We start from the raw sequence: 19,767 nt of genomic DNA, 5'->3' as shown, positions 1-19,767 counted from the left end.
CTAGAATTGTCGCTGGGAAAAGGGGGTTATGGGGGTGTGACTAATGGGGGATCCCTTAAAACCTTGAAGTGGAGAGCTCGAACCCAAGTCCTGTCTAGAACGCCTACATCCAGCTTTCTCTTAATAAAGATGCCTATTGGAAGAAATATTCCAGGAGTTCTGTCTTCTTAAGATGCAAAGTGGGGTGGGTCCTTACAGATGAACATTTCCACTAGAATAAATTTTGAAAATTATAGCAATAGAGTATACTGTATGTAGAGTTGTTTAAGATTGTTTGAAACTATAGTTCGTACATAGATTATTATAGGATACTGAGAATCTTGAATGTTTGAACTATATTTGGAAATCACAGTTATTTGATACTGCTTAGTTCCAGAATATAAATCTTTATGTAGTCTTCATGGCAAGAGTCAGGGATATTGTACTGGCCATTATTTCATGTCCATTTTAACCAAGAACTCTAACTCATTAAATCAAAGCATTCATGAGCTATGTATTGGTTTATGTAACCTCATTACTTGTTTTAATGAGTGAACGTGTTAATATAGGTAATTTAATATTACAACTGAGTTTAGGAATATTGATCATTTTACCCAAATAAGATAGATTTGTTAAGTCATTTTAAGCTAGATTTTTTTTGAAGAATCCTGGATTGTTTTAATATGGCAAAGTGTAACTCCACCTTCAGACATCACACTAAATTAATCATCCTCATTTGTGTTTTTGTTCCTAGGAGCAGATAAAATCAGCTTATGAACAGGCTACTTGAACTATCGCATAGTTTATGCCCAAAGATACAAACAATACATGATTATGGCTATCTTCTTTGTTTTGATGAATTCTTAAATAATTACAGAAAGATCCCATTTCATGCTATGCAGAGGATGCTAGACATTAATATAAACAAATGACATCATCAATTTCCTTGTTATCTATAGTCAAGGTTAATCTGACAGGGTAGATTAAGGTACTGCTAGTCCATCCACTCCCAACTTGCCCCTCTCCTTCATTTAATGATTTCTGTTAATTCAGGAGGTTTAAAAAATCACCTACATTTGATGTATTTAATAATACCTGGGCTTTCCTTTAGGAGTTTTCACTTAAGGCAGCAACTGCACAGCTTTACCATTTGAGTGCAACCATTTGTTTTCAAGAATGCTTTATTATTCATGTGAACAGTTCTTTGTAGAACAGATTTTTGTTGTTATTATCTATAAGTTTTTGGGTGCATTAGAGAACAATATTTGTATTTGTAATGCATCATTTGCTCCTTTATAGCAGTATATCCTATGAACACTTACTGGTATACTTTTAGTCTCCATCTCAATGTCTTTTTCAGGGAATCCCCACTGTGTTGAATTAGGATTGATAGGCTCAGGACTTCCAGTCATGTTGACATTCACCCCAGGACCAGTTGTCAGTTTCAAAGAGTGTTACATTGGTGAACACACAGATCTTGTTTGCACACTCCAAAATGAAAGTGATGGTCTTCCAGTGACATTTGTTTTTCATAAGATTGCACATTATAATATTTGCCCTGAAAAGGGAAAAATAAAAGGAAAGTCTGCAAAGGTATTAGCATATTTTCTTTCATTCTTTATATACTATATATTTAATTTTTAAGATATTTCATGTTAGAGTGTGTTGCATTACATAATATTTAGGGCAGAGAAGGTAGCAGAAAGCTATAGATGATGTTTGGAGATGAAAGAATTACTACTTTTCTGTTCTTTTTCTTCAAACATGGCAAAGAAGAGAATGTAACAATCTCACATATCACCACTTTCCATTCTTAGCATTAAATCTTTTTTCTCTTCTTCAGTTTTTGGTTAAACTACATTAGCCATTTTATTGCTTCCATATGCTGCTTCTCTCATTACTGTTCACAATATTTGAACTGTAACTCATTTTCTCCTATGTAGTAGTCACTATTATTTTCTTTATATTTATCTCTTAGGCACTTCATCAATTACAAGTTTATACTCAATTCTAAATTATGTTTCCTTGTCTTGTATTTTCCTTATTTCCTCTTTTCTTTCTATCCTGCTCAGCTGTATTTTGCTGGTGTTCATTCACATCCTCAAACTTTTTCTTCAGCTGCTTAGTGGAATGCTCTCTTCTTCTTTTGTTTCCTGGTGAGATTCAGTTTTTTAGAATATTTTATTATATAAGCAACACGTACCTAATTTCTAATTTACTTCTCTCATTTTATTTTATCATTGTTTGGCACCCTCAATTTCTCTCTTTCATTATCCATTTGTATATTTAAATGTTATGTCTATTTTATATGTGAACGAGAACATAATTATCATTCAATTCTGTTGCATTATTTCAATTAGAAAATTTTTACTATTTTATTATTTAAATATAAGAAACAAATCAAATTAAAGTTTTAAGTAAATAAGAGTAAGCATAATGTAACACATTGAACTTTTTATAACTTGCATTAGCTTTTGGTTTCCTTTTTCTATGCTTAATACTTTTGTCCTTTTATTTTCAGGATGTGATATTTTCATTTATCCCACGACATATAGGAACCTTCACAGTGAGGCAGAAAGTAGATATTATAGGACCAGTACCAAAGAAAGATGACTTTCGGGTTTTAGAGATGAAACCATTTCATCAAATACATTTAGTTTTTTCTGGCCTCTGCAAGTCGGTATCCACTAATGTTGTGCTGAAAAGCAACCCTGGTATGTTATTAATTAAAAAGTGCTAAGTTTTTACTGAGTTAGAAATACGTTTATTTCTGAGAAACAATTTAGACATTTTCCCAAGATAGATACGTGATCTATTTATCACCTGAAATGATAGAATTCAGACATGCTGTCTTTATGAAGAAGTAACTGATTTAAATGCATTATTAATTTTGAAAATTATCTGGCGGTCCATGCTGCTTAACATAAATCTTTTTTGAAATGAATTTTAGTTTTCAGTTAAGCTTATTTGTAAGCATTGATTTCATTCCTCTGTGACTAATATTCCTTTTAAGATAAGTAGGATACCATATATCTCGAGGATTCTAAATAGATTGTGGAAAGATGGGAAAGACTGGACAAGCTAGCTGTTTTTCCTGTAATTTTTTTTAAAAAAACTAAATAGAAAATTTTAATGTCTCAATTACATTTTTAAACACGTGGATTTAATTTCCTATGTGGGCGGGAATTGTTGATTTTAGTTTTAGCCTTTTACTTTCTCTTTTACAAGTTATAATAAGCTTAGCACTTAGACTTATATACCGGTTCATAGTGCTTTACAGTCCTCTTTAAGCGGTTTACAGAGTCAGCATATTGCCCCCAACAATCTTGGTCCTCATTTTAACGACCTCAGAAGAATGGAAGGCTGAGTCAACCTTGAGCTAGTCAGGATCGAACTCCTGGCAGTGAGCAGTGAATTAGCTTGCAATACTGCATTCTAACCACTGCGCACACGTCTGTAATCTAAGTGCAATTATAATCTGCTTTTTGTGTGGGGGGGATTGGATTTGAAAAATATGCCATGATGTTTTCTTTCCATTTGAAATCTAGGAGAACAGCTAGTTCAATTTTCTTCAGATTAAATTTAAAAAAGATGTGTTATTTACCTAAAAGTGATAAATGTTAAAACCCCTAGTTATTTAGAAAAAAGATATATGGGAAATGGAAAGGCCACATGCCTTTCCAATCTTCCAGGAAACTGTTTGCTTCTACCCTTTCTGGCCCCAGGAAAAGCCTTGCTGCCTTGAAGATATATATAGCAAACTATTATGAGTTAGCATAAATTGGTTGGAAGTTAATTTGAGAGGGAGGTGTTCTCAAGCTACAATTTTGTTCATAGAAATCAAAGGTGCTAACTTATATGGACACTGTTAAATATTCTTCTCCTGGTTTTGGAGCTCTCTAAAGTTATGTTTTCCAGTAAAAGATGATTGTGATTGTCCTAAGTTAGTGTCATATCAGATCATTCAAATCAACACTGGGGCAAAAATATTAATGTAATATTAAACAATATGACAAGTCTGTAAGCTACAGATAGTTTTTAACTTGACATCTGTAATTGACCCCAAAACTACCAATTTTACAATCGTTTTTGTGGGAGTCATTAAGCCAAAACAGTGATTGTTAAGTGAACCTGTTTTAGCCAATGGATTTTTTTTTTGCTGAAAAACGGCAATAAATATTGCTTTCCAACAAAAAATATCAATTGTGGTCATGTGACTATGAGATGCTGCAAATGGCTGTAAATATAGCCCGGTTGCCAAGCACCCGAAATGTGTTTGTGTGATCGCGGGGAAGGGACGTTGGAGTCACAAAATCAGATCCTAAGTATTTTTTGGAAGGGTCCAGTGTAACTTTGAATGATTGCTAAGTGATAGGTCGTAAGTTGAGAACTACCTGTACTCTTTTGGAATGGAAAACTAGGATTGCTAGAGCATTTTGGAATTTCAGATTCCTAACAGCAGTTCAGAGGAGCTCTACTCCATGTACACAGTTTCCTGAAAGTCTCCCCTGGATTGTTCAAGGCATGAATGCTGATTTTGCATTAAAAAAATATTTTACTTAAATGTCAAGCTGAATAGCTGATAATGTAAGCTAATAAATGAGTAACTCAGATTATTCAGGTACTTATAATGTGTAGAATGCGTGCGGATGCTTTGGATTCTAATTGGTGACAAGCAGAAACCGCAGTTGGTTTCCTATATTTCAAAATGATGTTCCTTATTTCCATAGTTCTTTTTTAGTACAAGAATACCTTTTTTATATACTTTCTGATATTTGTTTGGAAGTGAGCTATAATTTAGTCCTGAAGCTTAATATTTTATACGGAAAAGTACATTTTGCATCAGGATCTTCACAACCTTTAGTGCACTCAACTAAAAAAATACTAGCTCTTTGGGATATTTTTGTAATTATTGAATGACTTCAGTTAATTTTTATTATTTATTTTGATTTATTTATTAGTATCTGCTCTCACCTTATCTGTGAAAAGATTGAAGCCTTCTTCAATTTATTTTTGAGTTATCATTTGATCATTATAGAAATATAACATATAACACACGCACAGAATGATTTAATTAAATCTCTTTTTGGGGTTTTATATTTGCCTGGTTTTAGGAATAAGAAATGGAATTAACTTATGCATAAATTCTGAAAAATATTACCATAAAATAGAAATCAAATATGTGATACTAACTAGTATATTTTGAAATTTAAGTTGTGAGTAATATCTTAGTTTAGCTCTTTGAATGATGCAGTTTATTTATTTATTTTCTTTGTGTTTGTTTTCTGCAATCAGTTTTGCTGAAACTCATTTTAGATTTTAAAAGGCTCAGTCTGAAAATTGTTACATTATAAGAGGTTAGGTGTGGATATGATCCTTAATTGAATAAAATGTTACTGTGAATTTAATATTGTAGAATTTGTGGGAATAAAGTACATTAATTTATTTTTTGGTTTTCTTGTCCTATATAATACACTTTTTATTTAAATCCTGACCCAAGGTTTAACACCATTGATTTCCAATGCTACGGGGATATTTATAGCTAACAAGGGGGATCAACTGAGTGATGTTGCACCAATAGCACTACTTAAATCAGATAAGACACAATTACATGCTCACCGGATTAATAGGAACTTAAGCAATGTACTAGTAGCTCTTCCCAATGATCGTCCAGCCAGCATAAGACCCGCTGAGTTTCATAAGGATTACAGGTAATATAAATAATGATGATCTTAAGACAGATTATGTTTACTATTTTATATGATTGTTTTGCCATAGTGAATATTACGTTTATACTGGAAATTATTTTCTTCTGTAAGTGATTTTTATTTGTCCAGAAGTATGTGTGTTGTTAATATTTTCTTAAAACAAATTCCAATTATTTTGTCCTTTCTTTTGTGCTCGCCAGATGAAATGATTAGTGGAATAATGGGATATAAAAATATATAGTAAAAGCAGTAATATTTTGATTCTTCAATGCATATTTAAATATTTCATGTACTGATGAAGTTGTATGTCATTGTTCTGATTTAGGACTATTTTCACAAAAGTTCCCAGATATTGTTATATAGATCCAGAGTTCTCTTACACAGTATATGAAGAACTGGAAAAGCAAATGAATAAAGACTACTATGCAGACTACATTCACAATTTAAGAAAAGTCCGTTTAAATAAAAAAGAAGCTCAGTAAGTTGCTTCTAGATGAAATACCCAAATCTATAATACTGATTATATATCTTTACTTATTCTAATGTCTTTAAATATCTACTTATTCTACTAAGCCTTTGGAAAACAATACTTCAAAGAATACGGAGGCAGAAACAGCCTGCAGACTTTAAAAGTAGTGGTGTCTTTTCCTGAAATAATTTAGTACAAGGTTTCTCAACTGGGCTTCTGCGAAACCCTAAGGTTTCATAAAAACCATCAGATGTTCCCCAGGAGATCTTGATTTATTTTTAAAAAGCAGAGACCAAACACAAATTCTATAAACTCCAACATTGGGTTGGCCTGCTAGATGGGAGGGGGGGAGGATTGCTGAGGACAAAAGACAAGTAGCGGGTGCAGTCTTTTTGCAAGTGCAGTGGCTGGGAGAGCTCTGTCTCAGCGCAGGAGATCCCAGACTAGACTGGCCTGGGCACCAATGATAGCAAGTGCCACCACGAAGGGGGGGGAGGGGAAGGGAAGAGGAAGAGAAAATGGTGGTGGAGGCTTTGGCATTAGATTTCAGGAGAGGTTGAAGAGTCCAAATACAGTGGTACCTTGATACTCATCATTAATTGGCTCTGGGAGGTGTAGTGAGTACCAAAAACCAGTACCAAACAGATTCTTCTCATAAGGAATAATGTAGTGAGTCACAAGGCAGCTGACACCGACAAGTTCTAGTTTGTTCGTTGAGTATTGAACAAACAATTAGTACTGGGACAAAATTTTCGTGTCAAAATACATTGAGCTCCAAATTTGGTGAGTTTCAAAGCAGTTGAGTATTAAGGGGACGGTATTGGAAGGGTATCATCCCCCTTCTAGTTTTGTAATGGGGTCTTTGGGACAAGGAAGGGTAAATTAGATTTGGGGAACAAGCTTCATGAAATGAATATAATAATTTTATAACTTATATTTGAGCCTGTATATGCAGGAATTCCCTATTGCATGAAAAATATTTCATAGGTTCCTCCAGGCTTAAAAGGTTGACAAAGGCTGATTCAGCAGCTGCAATGGGAAAAGATAAGACTGCTTCAAAGAAGCTGCAGATGGCTGATCCCAAATACTCCACATTTTGGGGTATTATTCAAAATTATTTCAAAAAGATTTTGAAGTCCTGTTTTCTGATCAATTTTTGTAAAATGTTTCTTAAATGCTGAAATAATTCTGTGTAGCTGAATAAATATTAGAATATAGAAATCTATGTACATTCCAGCTTTACTTGCTTTATCCAGGTATCAGTTCTGATCCTCTGATCCTAACTACTTACAAATTGATCTCACATTTGTGGTGTCACTTCCATTAAGCTATATTAGAATTTTAAACACGTTGTGCTGTTAATACATAGAATTTTAAAATACAAATTAAATAAGCAAGGGAATGTCTATTTAAATATCCACCAAGTCAGTAGTTTAAAAATCCTCAGATTCCTGCTGTATCAGAATTGATTGTTGTGAACTGAAATAACTGGCTCTCATTACTTTTGAAATGTTTGCTATTACATAGGGTTTAGACTTCTGGAGGACTCACATGATTATTTGTTATTATAAATGAGGCAAGAAAATATTGGTCCAGTGATCTTGATAAAGATTTCAAACAGGTGTACCTGGCAGTTCTGAGACTGATGAGCCAAAGATGAAGAAAATGCCACTGATTTGGAGTGGCCTAATTTGGAGATCTAACTGAAAGGACATAGGGTAGCAATGATATTGTTAAGAGAATTTTACTTTCATAATCACTTTATAGAAAGTTGCCTTTGGAAAATAAGCAATAATTGTTTTTGAAGAAAAAGTTCAAAGGTAGCCGAGGAAACTGAATATCAGTCAGAAGTTTCAATAACAGTTTGGCAAGACATTTTTTTGTAAGAAAATGCATTCAGTTAATAAAATCCAGCAAACAAGTTAAGTCAAAGTTTTGCAAAACTGTAATATATGGGCTAGATTGTTGAATATGACATTTTTCTTTATTCTGACACAATAGGATCTTCAAAATGCTTAATAATCCTGTGGACATAGGATTAAAGCCAGCATCAGGGCTAAAATCTCCTATGCTCAGAATTTTAAAGCATGATAACATGGAGAAAGAAGCTGCTTGTGTAAACAGAAATAGCCTGTTAACTAGTAAACAGCTAGGAGAAATCGAATCTAGATCTATACAAAAAGAGGTATGTTTACTATTGATGAATATAGTCTATCTTTTAGTGTCTCATAATATACTTGATTTACACTGTTTATCCCTGCTCTATTAACCGTTTAAATGTACTTTTCATGTTCTGTGTATTTCCTCTGAAGTCCCATTAAAACTAATAGGATTTATTCCTAGAAAAGAATAAATTATTTGCAGTCTATTGCATGGACTTGAAATCCCTTTCTCCAAAATCTAGTACCTTCTAGTAAATATGCAGCTTGCAAGGTTCTTCTCTATATTCAATGACAGCCAATGAGAGTCTGAGCTTTAGTCAACATTTAGGAGGGAGAGTTTGGCATAATCTGATACATCAATCCTCCCTCTCCTGGATAGGTAAACTCTTCATTGTTTTTTAAGAACTAGAAGCAGAAACCTGGGGAAGCTGTGTGATATGATTGACCGAAGGAGCAAGCTACTATTGATCTCCTCCAATGTCTGATTAAAATGAATTACCAGGGAAATGGCATTTTCAGTTAGCAGAGCTTATAGCACTGGGGAAAATTTTTAGTTAGAAACAGTACTGTTATGTTTATAATACTCTATTTTGCTATAATTTACGTAGAGACTTTTGAATTGGAGAGGGGGTGTTATAAAAATTATAAAATAAACTTGAAATGTCAAGTTTGTTTTGCCATACTTGAGATTGGCAGGAATATATTAGATTTATTTGGAATATTTTTGTAGTCTATGTTATACTGTAGCATTGCATATTTCACAAAGGAGATTGTGCCATTTGTAGTGAACCGGTGCCATCTTGTGGCCAACTATTATATATTACTAAATTAGGGCATCTCTATAATTCATTTCCTGCAGTTTGGCATGTGGATATTTAAAATTAAACTATTTTTTTAACCTCCCCTCTTTTAAATAAGCTTTGATTTTTTTAGAAACCTTGTGAGTTATTTTATCTCTTAAAGGGAGAAAGGGGGCTCAAACCTCTAGTCATATGCCTAAACTCCATAGGTTCAGGAAATTATAATGTAGCAATTATTTCAATTGTTTTCACCACATTTACTTTTTTATTTGCCAGGAGGGCACCATATCTGTCTTTCTCATGGGCTGGGGATAGCAGGAGAATGCCAGGTGAATGCAGTTGAAGAAGTTGCTGTCCAATAGTTAGACTAAAGGATGTATGTTTATACATTGATTCGTAGTAATTGCATAGTTTTTTCTACGTGACACATTTATCTTGACCCAGTATTGTTTTTATTAATTTTAATATTAATAAATTGAGGTGTATGTGTGAAGGAGAGATATTTAAGTGAATGAGTATTACATGGGAACAGATAGTCCCTTCTCTAATTAAAAACAGGATAACAACTTATGGATTGAATTTAAGAAGGTGAAGAATGTGGATTCATTGTAGGAATGCAAAAATAAAGGTGAACAGGAGGAGATTGTTGGCATGAGAAACTAAATAGGAATGCTTACAAAACTAATATATTCCTGAGCAAGAGCACACTATTTGAGCAGGGCCTGCTGTTTATCTGTGAGAAAGCAATGAGCCTGGTCATCCTGAATACCGATCACTTGCTTCACAGCTTTTACCCATCAACGACCCAGTGATTTCTCAGAATTGCTAGAAAAAGTAGCTGTTTGGCTCTGTTGTTGTTGTTGCTTTTTGCAAAGGAGGTAATCCATGAAACCTTGAAGAGTTGTTTCTCCAGTGGAAAATTGGCTCTTAGGAGATGGTGGAGCTTGCAGTCCTGGGTACCTCTTCAGTGGGGATGACATTTCTTCAAGGGAGGTAGTGAGTCTTCAACAGATCTTGGAAATGGGAAAAGAACAGTGAAGGCAGGAACTCTGTCAGCCTGCCAGATTTTCTGAAGCATTTTAATTTAGGAGTCACCAAAGCACAATTTTTTTAAATTCAGTCTTTAGGACGTTCATATATTATCAGACAAGAAAATAGGTGCAATACTTTTGTATCTAAACAAATTAAGCTCTTTTAATAGTGTGTGGGGTGGTGTTGGCTTTTTTTTTTATAGGTGAATGGTTGTCTTAATCCCGAACCATTGTCTCAGCAAGAAGTTGAAGATTGCAGTCTAATTTTGACACCAAAACAGCTTCACAAAATAGTCATTGGTAAGATAGTGATTTGCTAAAACATATTTTCCTATCTTAAATTATCAGTTATTGTATAGATGAATGGAAAATTGGAGAGAGATAGAATAATTCTAGAAGAGCATATAGATGAATTAGCTTGAAGAATATGGAACCTTAGAAATTAAATGCTCCTGAGATTATTGCTCTCTTTTTCTCTCAAACCAACTTACTTTGAGCAGTTGATTTGTGGAAACTTTTCTTGATCATATGTACAATAGTATTTGGGTATGTTTTCCAAAAAAGAATTACATTTTCCTCTTAACTTGTACAAGCTGAACTTTTGTTTGAGCAAATCTATTGTCATTAATCCCTTATCTGCAGAATGAGAAAGGAAAACCACAATTGCAATTGTATTGTCATGTTTTCAGTTTTTAAAAATGTAATTTTCAAAATAGTTATAATAAATTCAATAAAATATAGGAATATATAAATCCTCTGAAACACTACAAAATAATAGACCACCACAAATAGTAAACAGACAATAGCTGAAAAGTTAATAAAAAAACAATACTTTAACTAAGCTAAATAAATATTTTAATTAAATTAAATATTTTTAACTTTCATACAAACACTTCACAGTAAGGACATGTTTAAAATCTGTGGGAAATTTATATAATTAGCTGGGCCTCATTACAGGGAACACCCCTCTACCACAACTGAGTGAATATAAACAATGTGGTAGTCAGTAGTGCATCCTGTTGTAGAAATGAACTAGATATAAAACTACATAAAAACTCTTTGAAAATGTCTTAGTAGTTAACTGGCAGATGGTACTGTATAATTAGGGGTTTCACTGAGTAACCTAAATACATATTTTGCCTTGGATGTGATCCTTGCACAGCTTGAAGGGGAGTTCTTACACAAATATGTAGTCTGAAAAATGAATTGTATATGGAATATTGTACATATATAGGTGTGTGCTATGCTTTATGAGTATATTCCCCTTATCTATAAAACTATTATGCCTTTTCTATTCCTTCCAGGTCCTTCCACTATTGACTTTGGAGAAGTCTGTGTGCATTCTACAACTATCAGAAAAATGCATATCATAAACAACCTACCTGTGCATATATGGATACAAATAGAAATGAAAAGTGAAGAACTGCAACAGACTAATTCTTTGTCGCATGTCATAACACCTTTTATGAAAACTTGTATTCCTGTGGTGTTTGAGAGGGACACATTAGGCAACTTTAAAAAGTAAAACTAATTTCTCTATATAGTAATTTGGTAGTCGAGAAATAATTCTTCAGTAATAACACTCTGAGATGAAGGGCAGATAGGATTCTTGTTGGAAAGGAGTTGTAAAAAGATAATTAAAAATTAAGTATTCTTTTGTAAGGAGATTTCATATATGTTGTCCTAACCAAATTAAGTTGTAAGAATTATGTTTAGAGACAGTGTAAGAGCTTAGCAAGTCTAAGTCAATTTCAATATTCCTAAGTTAAATATAATCAATGGCACAGTTTTACCATTGGTGCTGCTTGATGGCATGGTAATAAAAATATTTCCATCTGTCAGTTACAAAAGGATACACTGCTGGGATCCGCACATATACTATATGATACATTACAATATCCAAGGTTCTTGAGAGGAGCCCAGTGTGCTTGAAAACCTGAAAACCCACCAGCTAAAGAACTGGTAGCTAAATAAAATATAGGTAGCATGTAACATACAAAGTTAGTCTAAAATCTATAAAAGCTAAAGCAAATCTAAAGCTATCTCTCTCTAACTATAGAAACCTACTGCTGCCTATTGTCTATAAATATTTTATGCTTTTGGATAGTTTCTGAGCAGAATTTTGCCATTAAGTTGGAATGTTAGGTAAGCCATCCTTCAGTAGAAAATGGCTGAATTTTGTAGCTTTCCCACCCAATTTCTTATGGAGTGGAATCATTTTCCATCTCCAGACTTGCTCATAAATAGAAAAGTTTAGAAGGGTGTTTGCTATAGATTCTATTTCTCTTTATCCGTAAGATCAGACTCTTTCAAAATAAGGAGTCTTGTGATATTTGTCCTCTGTTGCTGCAGAAGGATATAAATTAATGTGTACACTAACATTTGTGTTTATAAAAGGTTAAATTATATAGGTATTTAGCAGGAGGTCCAGGAGAGACTTTCTGAGACTTTTGACTAATCTTTGTAGGATTCTATTTCGGCTATCCTTAATTTGACTATATTAACAGCATCTTCACAGCTTATGTGATGTAGAAATTCAAATGAGAATCCATATGTCTAACTTTTTCCCCCAGGTTAATTGCCAAGTGTCTTTGTACTTATCTAGTAATAACAGATTAATAAGACGCTAACGTGGGTTAACTATTCTTAACCAGGCTTGAGATTTAACACTAAATATTTCTGTTTCTAGCCTTAATGTTGTATTGAACACACCTATAATGGCCTTGGTGCACCTATAATGGCCTTAAGGAAGATGGCATGATAATTATGTTTTCTTAGCAAGTGTTTGGCTATGTGTAATTGCACCAGCAACAATAAGGGACCACAATATCACAATAAGCATACATAAATTGAGGAAAAATTATTATCTGTTCCAACTCTAAAACTGTAAGCACAATTGAAAAAAAATGCAATTATAAAGCAAAATCAAATTCTAAAGTTAACATTTTTAAACATGTGCTATATTCAGACTTCATGCTAGAATTTGACTTCCTTTTTATGACATTAAACAAGGTATCTTATAATAATTTATATTTATTGAAAAAATACTCAATTGGTTTTTAAAGGGATCAATGTAAGATTTTTTTTTATAAATGTCAAAAATTGTCAGAAATTTTCAAGATGCTGCAAATATCATCTTTATCAAAAAGGACAAATTTAAATTTGAACTCAGGCCTCCTTTGTGTGTGTGTGTGTGTGGAGGAGAAAGAGAATGAATTATTTGCACTCGCACCTTGTCAAAATGAGCAATCTCCCACCTTGTCAAAATAGAATTGCTAATTCCAGGTGAAATTAGTGTTGAAGCTTCTCCAATCCAAAAACGTACTATATATGGGTGCAGTATGTAGGTGTGCATGTATACCTGCCAAAAGCCACATTCCAAAGAAATGCAGAGTCAAGACAAATGAATGTATATTAATTTAATAGACTATTTTAATTACTAATTTAAAATAATTGCCTTTAAAATAAGATATTCCACTTTCAAAATTAATTTCCATCTACATAAACTAACCATTCTTTCTCTCAGGCAAAGCACACACATATACCCAGAAATACCGATCGATTTTCCTTTCTACTTCTAGCAAAAATAATAACAAGACAATGGAGAAGTGGGGTAAGAGAGGGAGGTAACTGCAATGGGAAAGGAAAAGAAAAGAAAATTGGATCTGACTTGGCTAGAAAGGTGATGAAGCAAAGAGACTGCTGAGTAAGAAAAGAACTTTGCCCTGTGACTATGTGGATCTTCTATTGGGTTTCTTTGGCAACATAGGAAATTGATTTATCTTCTTTCAAAGGTTTTTTTCTTTTACAGTCCAGCCTGCAGCCCTGGGATTTTCTAGTGGTCTTATCCTGATTAGCACTTTTTCCCTTAGCTCAGTCAGCTACAGCTAGGAGCTTCTATATTATTGCATATATGATACCTTAAATGAAGCATCTGATGAAGATTTTTTTTTTGTGTTACAGGTCTTTCATGTATTCAATAAACCAACACCATGTTGGACATATTTTAGTGATAGCAAAAATTGTGCCAGTTGCCTTGGAGCTATCTACGAGGGAATTGACTTTAAATCCTGCTTTTAGCTTTCTAGCAAAAACTGGATTTAGAACAACAGTCACTCTATATAATCGAAAAAACTACCCTGCACAATTTACGTGGAAGCCTGTCATCATGGATAACGGAATGGGATTTTCCATCTGTCCGGAAAAGGGTGATGCATAATGTGCTTTTTTTTTTCCAATCAAAGAGCAATTTTCAATCAAATATGTAATGAAAGAATATTAACTTAAACCTGAGGGGACAAATCACACATAGCTAGCTTTTCTTGAAAACACACTGGTAATAATTTTGTTGTTCAAAATATTTATAGTTATCCAAGGTTGGTTATGTTTCATCACTTTCTTAGCCAACCTAGCTGCTATGCATGGTCCATGTTTATTGCAACCTAATCTCTTAAATTATGATGAGAGATAGTATTTGGGGTCCAAATTCATATTAAAACCCTTTTGGAGAAGAATCGATCCCTGGTTTTCCAACACTTATATTATTGATGCTGTTACTAGCTAATAGCAGTTCTGTTGCACAGTTTATATAAAAACTAAGGGTTATTGAAGTTATTCACTTATTGAAACAGTTTATCAATAGATTAAACTTCTTTATGTGTAATATCAATATTTCTTAATAATGTTTCCATGTGTTGGACTGGTAAAAAATATGGAGAATTGTAAATGAAGACAAATGAAGAATGGCTTATAAAATGATATAAAAGAACCACCCTAATCTGGATACATGATTTTGTGTTGTTGTCTTGTAATGTTTAGTTGTCTAATTGTGTATTATGTCAATGATTAGCAATCATGTTTTTATAAATATATTCTCCCTGTTTATGCTGAAATTTGAGTGGGAAAGGGAAATCATTGTTTTTCAGTATTCACCTGAATTAAAATTAGATCTTCCATATGACAGGGTTTTTTAGGGATGGCATGGAAATAGGAAATAGCACATACTGGCTGCAAACAAACCTACACTAGATAATTATTTGAAATTCAGTAAATTAATTTTGGGATATTTCAGATTAATTAAAAATACAGCTGTAATTAATATGGACAACTTTATCAAGTAATTCTGTGAAATGACTGAATATTGCAATGCATTAAAATTAGTTTTCAAATTATTATTCATCTTTCATAATAGTTATATTTTTAACAGCTGTAATGTTTTCTCTCCTTTTATATTTAGGTATAGTAGAAGCAAGCAAAGATCTAGAATGTGAAGTTGTTTGGCATCCAGGTTTCTCCTCTTCAGCAACTGGAGAATTTGATTTGTGTGTGCATGAAGGAAAAACACTTAGATTAAAATGTTTTGCAAAGGTATTAGTATATTTTTTGCCTACATAGTTAGCATTTCTTTTATTTGTAATAATGATACCTAATGTGTGTAATATGTATAATTCTAAAGAAATAAACAATGCCAGTACATTAAGTAAATGTTAAAGAAACATTCTCTTCACTAAATTCAAAGCTATCAGGAGAAATGTTTGCCACAGTGGTACTTATATGTACCGATAGTCCTCAACTTAACAATCGTTCATATAATGATGATTCAAAGTTATGATTGCCTTGGAAAAAGTGATTTATGACCTCACCTTAAAGTTATGACCATTGCATCATCCCAGGAGACACAAGATCGTAATTTGGCCACTTGGCAACTAACTTGCATTTAAGACCAGTTGTAGTATCCTGTGGTCGCATAATTGTGATTTGCAATATTCCCAGCCATTTTCTGTCAGGCTGCAAAAACCATATTGTGATTCTTCCGAACAGATTTCTTTATTGTTCCTCGTCTAAAGACAGAAACTTACCAAACTAAAGCAGATTACCAGTCACATAAAGCATATACTCTGGGAACTATTAGGGAGGAGCTGGCTTTACCTTCTTTGTTTCACATAACCGTCTGAACTAAGTTGTCTCTTGCTCTTCTGGAATGCACTCCTTCCTCCTGGAAATCCAGACTACATGTCATCACAATTTCCAACAAACGTTCAGTTGGGGAAGTCTGAATTTGCTTGGCAACCACGACATTCAGTTAAAAACTGCAGTAAAAATGGTCATAAAATTGGGTTAGGTCAAATGATGATTTGTTTAACGGTCACACTGCTTAGCAACTGAAATTCCAATCCCAACTGTGATCCTAACTTAAGATCACAGTTGGGATTGGAATTTCAGTTGCTAAGCGATGTGACCGTTAAACAAATCATGTGACCTAACCCAATTTTATGACTATTTTTACTGCAGTTTTTAATTACCTGTATGCTGGCATAGAGATAAGTAATATTGAAAGAGGTGCTTTGCAATAATCAGAGTACAAATGTACTACTCTTTAAATAATTACAATAACTATATTTTTCCAGGTGTACATCAATGCTTAGTAAGCTGCTACATATGCACATTCATGCATAGCCAGTTTATTTAATTTCCTTAGCAACAAAATAATACTGCCTCAATAGTAGTAACTGTGTGAGGGATCTCACAATAATAATCAAATTTATCATGTTTAAGTGATTGTCCACTAGATCCATTTCACAGTAGTAACTGTGAAAGGTATCTAGTGGACAATCACTTACAGTAAATATGAGTTATTACAGTTATTACAGTAACTATTAACAGAGGGATGGAATCAAGATCACATAAAGTACCACTTTATAATGCCTTGGTAAGACCATGCTTGGAATACTGCATCCAGTTTTGGTTGTCACAGTGTAAAAAAGATGTTGAGACTCTAGAAAGAGTACAGAGAAGAGCAACAAAAATAATTAGGGGACTGGAGGCTAAAACATAAAGAACAGTTGCTGGAATTGTGTATGTCTAGTTTAATGAAAAAAGGACCCGGGATGACCTAATAGCCGTGTTCCAATATCTAAGGGACTGCCACAAAGAAGAGGGCGTCAAGTATTTTTCAAAGCAACAGAAGGCAGGACAAGAAACAAAGGATGGAGACTAATCAAGGAGAGAACCAATCAAGAACTAAGAAGAAATGTCCTGACAATTTCTTAGAACAATTAATCAGTGGAACGACTTGCCTCCAGAAGTTGTGAATGCTCCAACACTAGAGTTTTTAAAGAAGAGATTGGACAACCATTTGTCTGAAATGGTATATGATTTCCTGCTTGAGCAGTGGGTTGGACTAGAAGATCTCCAAGGTCCCTTCCAACTCTGCTATTCTGTTAATGCTGATCCACTAACAAACAGTCAGAAATACTTTCCAAAGCAGTTGCCTAAGGCTGGATAAAATGTTGACTCTTGTTCCATTTTTTTTGTCCAACATTTTTATTTGCCCACCAGTAAATTTTGGGCAGCAATCAATTGCATCTGCTTATTTCAGCTGTTTTACATTTTTCTCCACCAAATGAGTTATGGTTAGGGTTATCGATTAATGTTGACAGTTACCTCTATGAATATATGTTATGACAAATAACTTTTTTTGTGTAATCTGCTGTAATCACAATAACATCACACCAATCAATGATATTCATGGCAGACAAACACTTTTTGGATATGAGATTTTAACACTAGTGGTGGGCAAATAAATATTAAGATGTCTGTTGAAATGCTTAAAAGAGATGCTTAATATGAATCCTCATATTGCTAAGAACCTCTTCCAAAGGATGTTCAAGTTCTAGTAAATAAGGCAAAATCATGGTAAGGATTAAGATAGGCACAGTAGAATCTGATTTTGATAGGATTAGAATTGGTTGATTAGCCCATGGATAGGGAACTATTTTATCAACAAAATTCATAGACATTCTATTACTTTAAGGACATTGGCCAGTTCAGTTCTGCTGAATGTGCCTCTTTAGAGAGTTCTCATGCCTTAAGCGTTTGCTGTCTGGATTTGAGTTTGATCTCTCTGATGTGAGTGGTAAATTTAAGGTACCTGTTAAATGAATACTTTTGGGCTAGAAGCACAGCATTTTCACTAACAGAAATGTAATGCATTCCCCAATTTCTGAGATCAAGTTGTTTCATTTCAGAGGGTGAAATTTCAGACAGCAGCTGAAGTTTCACTGATAGCTGCTGATCTATCACGAGGAAGGAGCAACTACCCCCACCTGTTTTTGTTCTCTGATGATAGTAATAGGTTTGGGCCCACATAATAGAATTGAAGTGGACTGTCCGGATAGAATTAGTCATCTTGCAAGATAGAAAGTAAAGAAGTAAGGATAGAAGGGCATTCTGTTATATTTATAATTTCAGTTCTTGCTTTGTAATACAGATACTTATTCAGTCCTTTTTCACACCGACAATTTTAATTTCTAAAATGATCTGTAGAAATATTTCACATTTTGACACTAATATGGAAAACTCTAGTTTCATTGGATTTTCTCCATGGCATCGGACCTGGATATCTCCGAGACCGCCTTCTGCCGCAGATTACCTCCCATCGGCCGGTACGCTCCCACAGAGTGGGTCTCCTCAGGGTGCCGTCAGCCAGACAGTGCCGGCTGGCGACCCCCAGGGGGAGGGCCTTCTCGGTGGGAGCCCCCACCCTCTGGAACGAACTACCCCCAGAGATCCAGGTGATCCCGGATCTCCCCTCCTTCCGCCGCGCCCTAAAGACATGGCTTTTCCAACAAGCGGGATTGGCCTAGGGAATTTTAGTGGGGTTTTTAAGGGAAATTTTAATTATTAGGCCATTGCAAATATTTCCTTTTAATCTGGTTCTAAATTGGTATTTATTGTAATATTGGTTTTATAAGGCTGTCAGCCGCCCTGAGTCCGGTAAGGAGAAGGGCGGGATACAAATCAAATAAATAAATAAATAAATAAATAAATAAATATACAGTATATAGCTTGACACTGGTCAGCTTTTTTTCTAAACAGCATACTTTTTTTGTCCTGTTATTCTACTAATCCATCAGTTTTCTTTTCCATATGCAAACTAAGAATCAACTTCTCTCATGGATTTTTCCTTCTGAAAATAAACACTGATAGCAGTGTTCCAATATCTCAGGGGTTGCCAAAAAGAAGAGGGAATCAAGCTATTCTCCAAAGCACCTGAAGGCAGGACAAGAACAACATAGAACTAAGGAGAAACTTCCTGACAGAACAATTAACCAATGGAACAACCTGCCTCCAGAAGCGGTGAATGCTCCAACACTGGAAGTTTTTAAGTTGTCTGAAATGGTATAGGATTTCCTGCCTGAGCAGGGGGTTGGACTAGAAGACCTCCAAGGTCCCTTCCAACTCTATTATTATTATTATTATTATTATTATTATTATTATTATTATTATTATTATTATTATTATTATTATTATTATTATTATTACTATTACTATTACTATTACTATTATTATTACTATTACTATTATTATTATTATTATCCTTAAAGGAATAAAATTCCAAAGAAAAGAAGAAAACAAAAATCTACTCTTTCTGGTTATCCTTATTAGCAGAGGAAATTATGTACTGTATGTATGTGTGTGTGTGTATGTGTATGTATGTATGTATATATGTATGTATGTATGTTTCACATTTCTTAACTGCCTATCTTTCTCGGAAATGATGGCAAATTAGAAACACAAGTCTGTCTTAAAACATCCTCACTACTGAGTGCTCCATTA

At 33.9% G+C, this 19,767-nt stretch overlaps 1 protein-coding gene across 1 annotated transcript in view; it reads left to right on the top strand.

Moving 5' to 3' along the window:
* The window catches only part of CFAP47 (cilia and flagella associated protein 47), a 174,451-nt gene that overhangs the window by 15,456 nt on the left and 139,228 nt on the right, over window positions 1-19,767 (top strand). The window contains exons 8-17 of the mRNA XM_015817345.1: window positions 1,340-1,572; window positions 2,501-2,693; window positions 5,480-5,690; window positions 6,013-6,165; window positions 8,158-8,341; window positions 10,353-10,449; window positions 11,454-11,670; window positions 14,113-14,357; window positions 15,386-15,542; window positions 16,192-16,243. Of these exons, the coding sequence (XP_015672831.1) occupies window positions 1,340-1,572; window positions 2,501-2,693; window positions 5,480-5,690; window positions 6,013-6,165; window positions 8,158-8,341; window positions 10,353-10,449; window positions 11,454-11,670; window positions 14,113-14,357; window positions 15,386-15,542; window positions 16,192-16,243 (1,742 nt within the window). The remainder of the gene's footprint in view (window positions 1-1,339; window positions 1,573-2,500; window positions 2,694-5,479; window positions 5,691-6,012; window positions 6,166-8,157; window positions 8,342-10,352; window positions 10,450-11,453; window positions 11,671-14,112; window positions 14,358-15,385; window positions 15,543-16,191; window positions 16,244-19,767) is intronic.

This window comes from Protobothrops mucrosquamatus, unplaced genomic scaffold (assembly GCF_001527695.2).
Source record: "Protobothrops mucrosquamatus isolate PMUCROS unplaced genomic scaffold, P.Mucros_1.0 scaffold577, whole genome shotgun sequence".
Classification (NCBI taxonomy): domain Eukaryota; kingdom Metazoa; phylum Chordata; class Lepidosauria; order Squamata; family Viperidae; genus Protobothrops; species Protobothrops mucrosquamatus.
The sequence above is the reverse complement of the archived record's forward strand: the minus strand, read 5'-3'. Positions and strand labels throughout refer to the sequence as shown.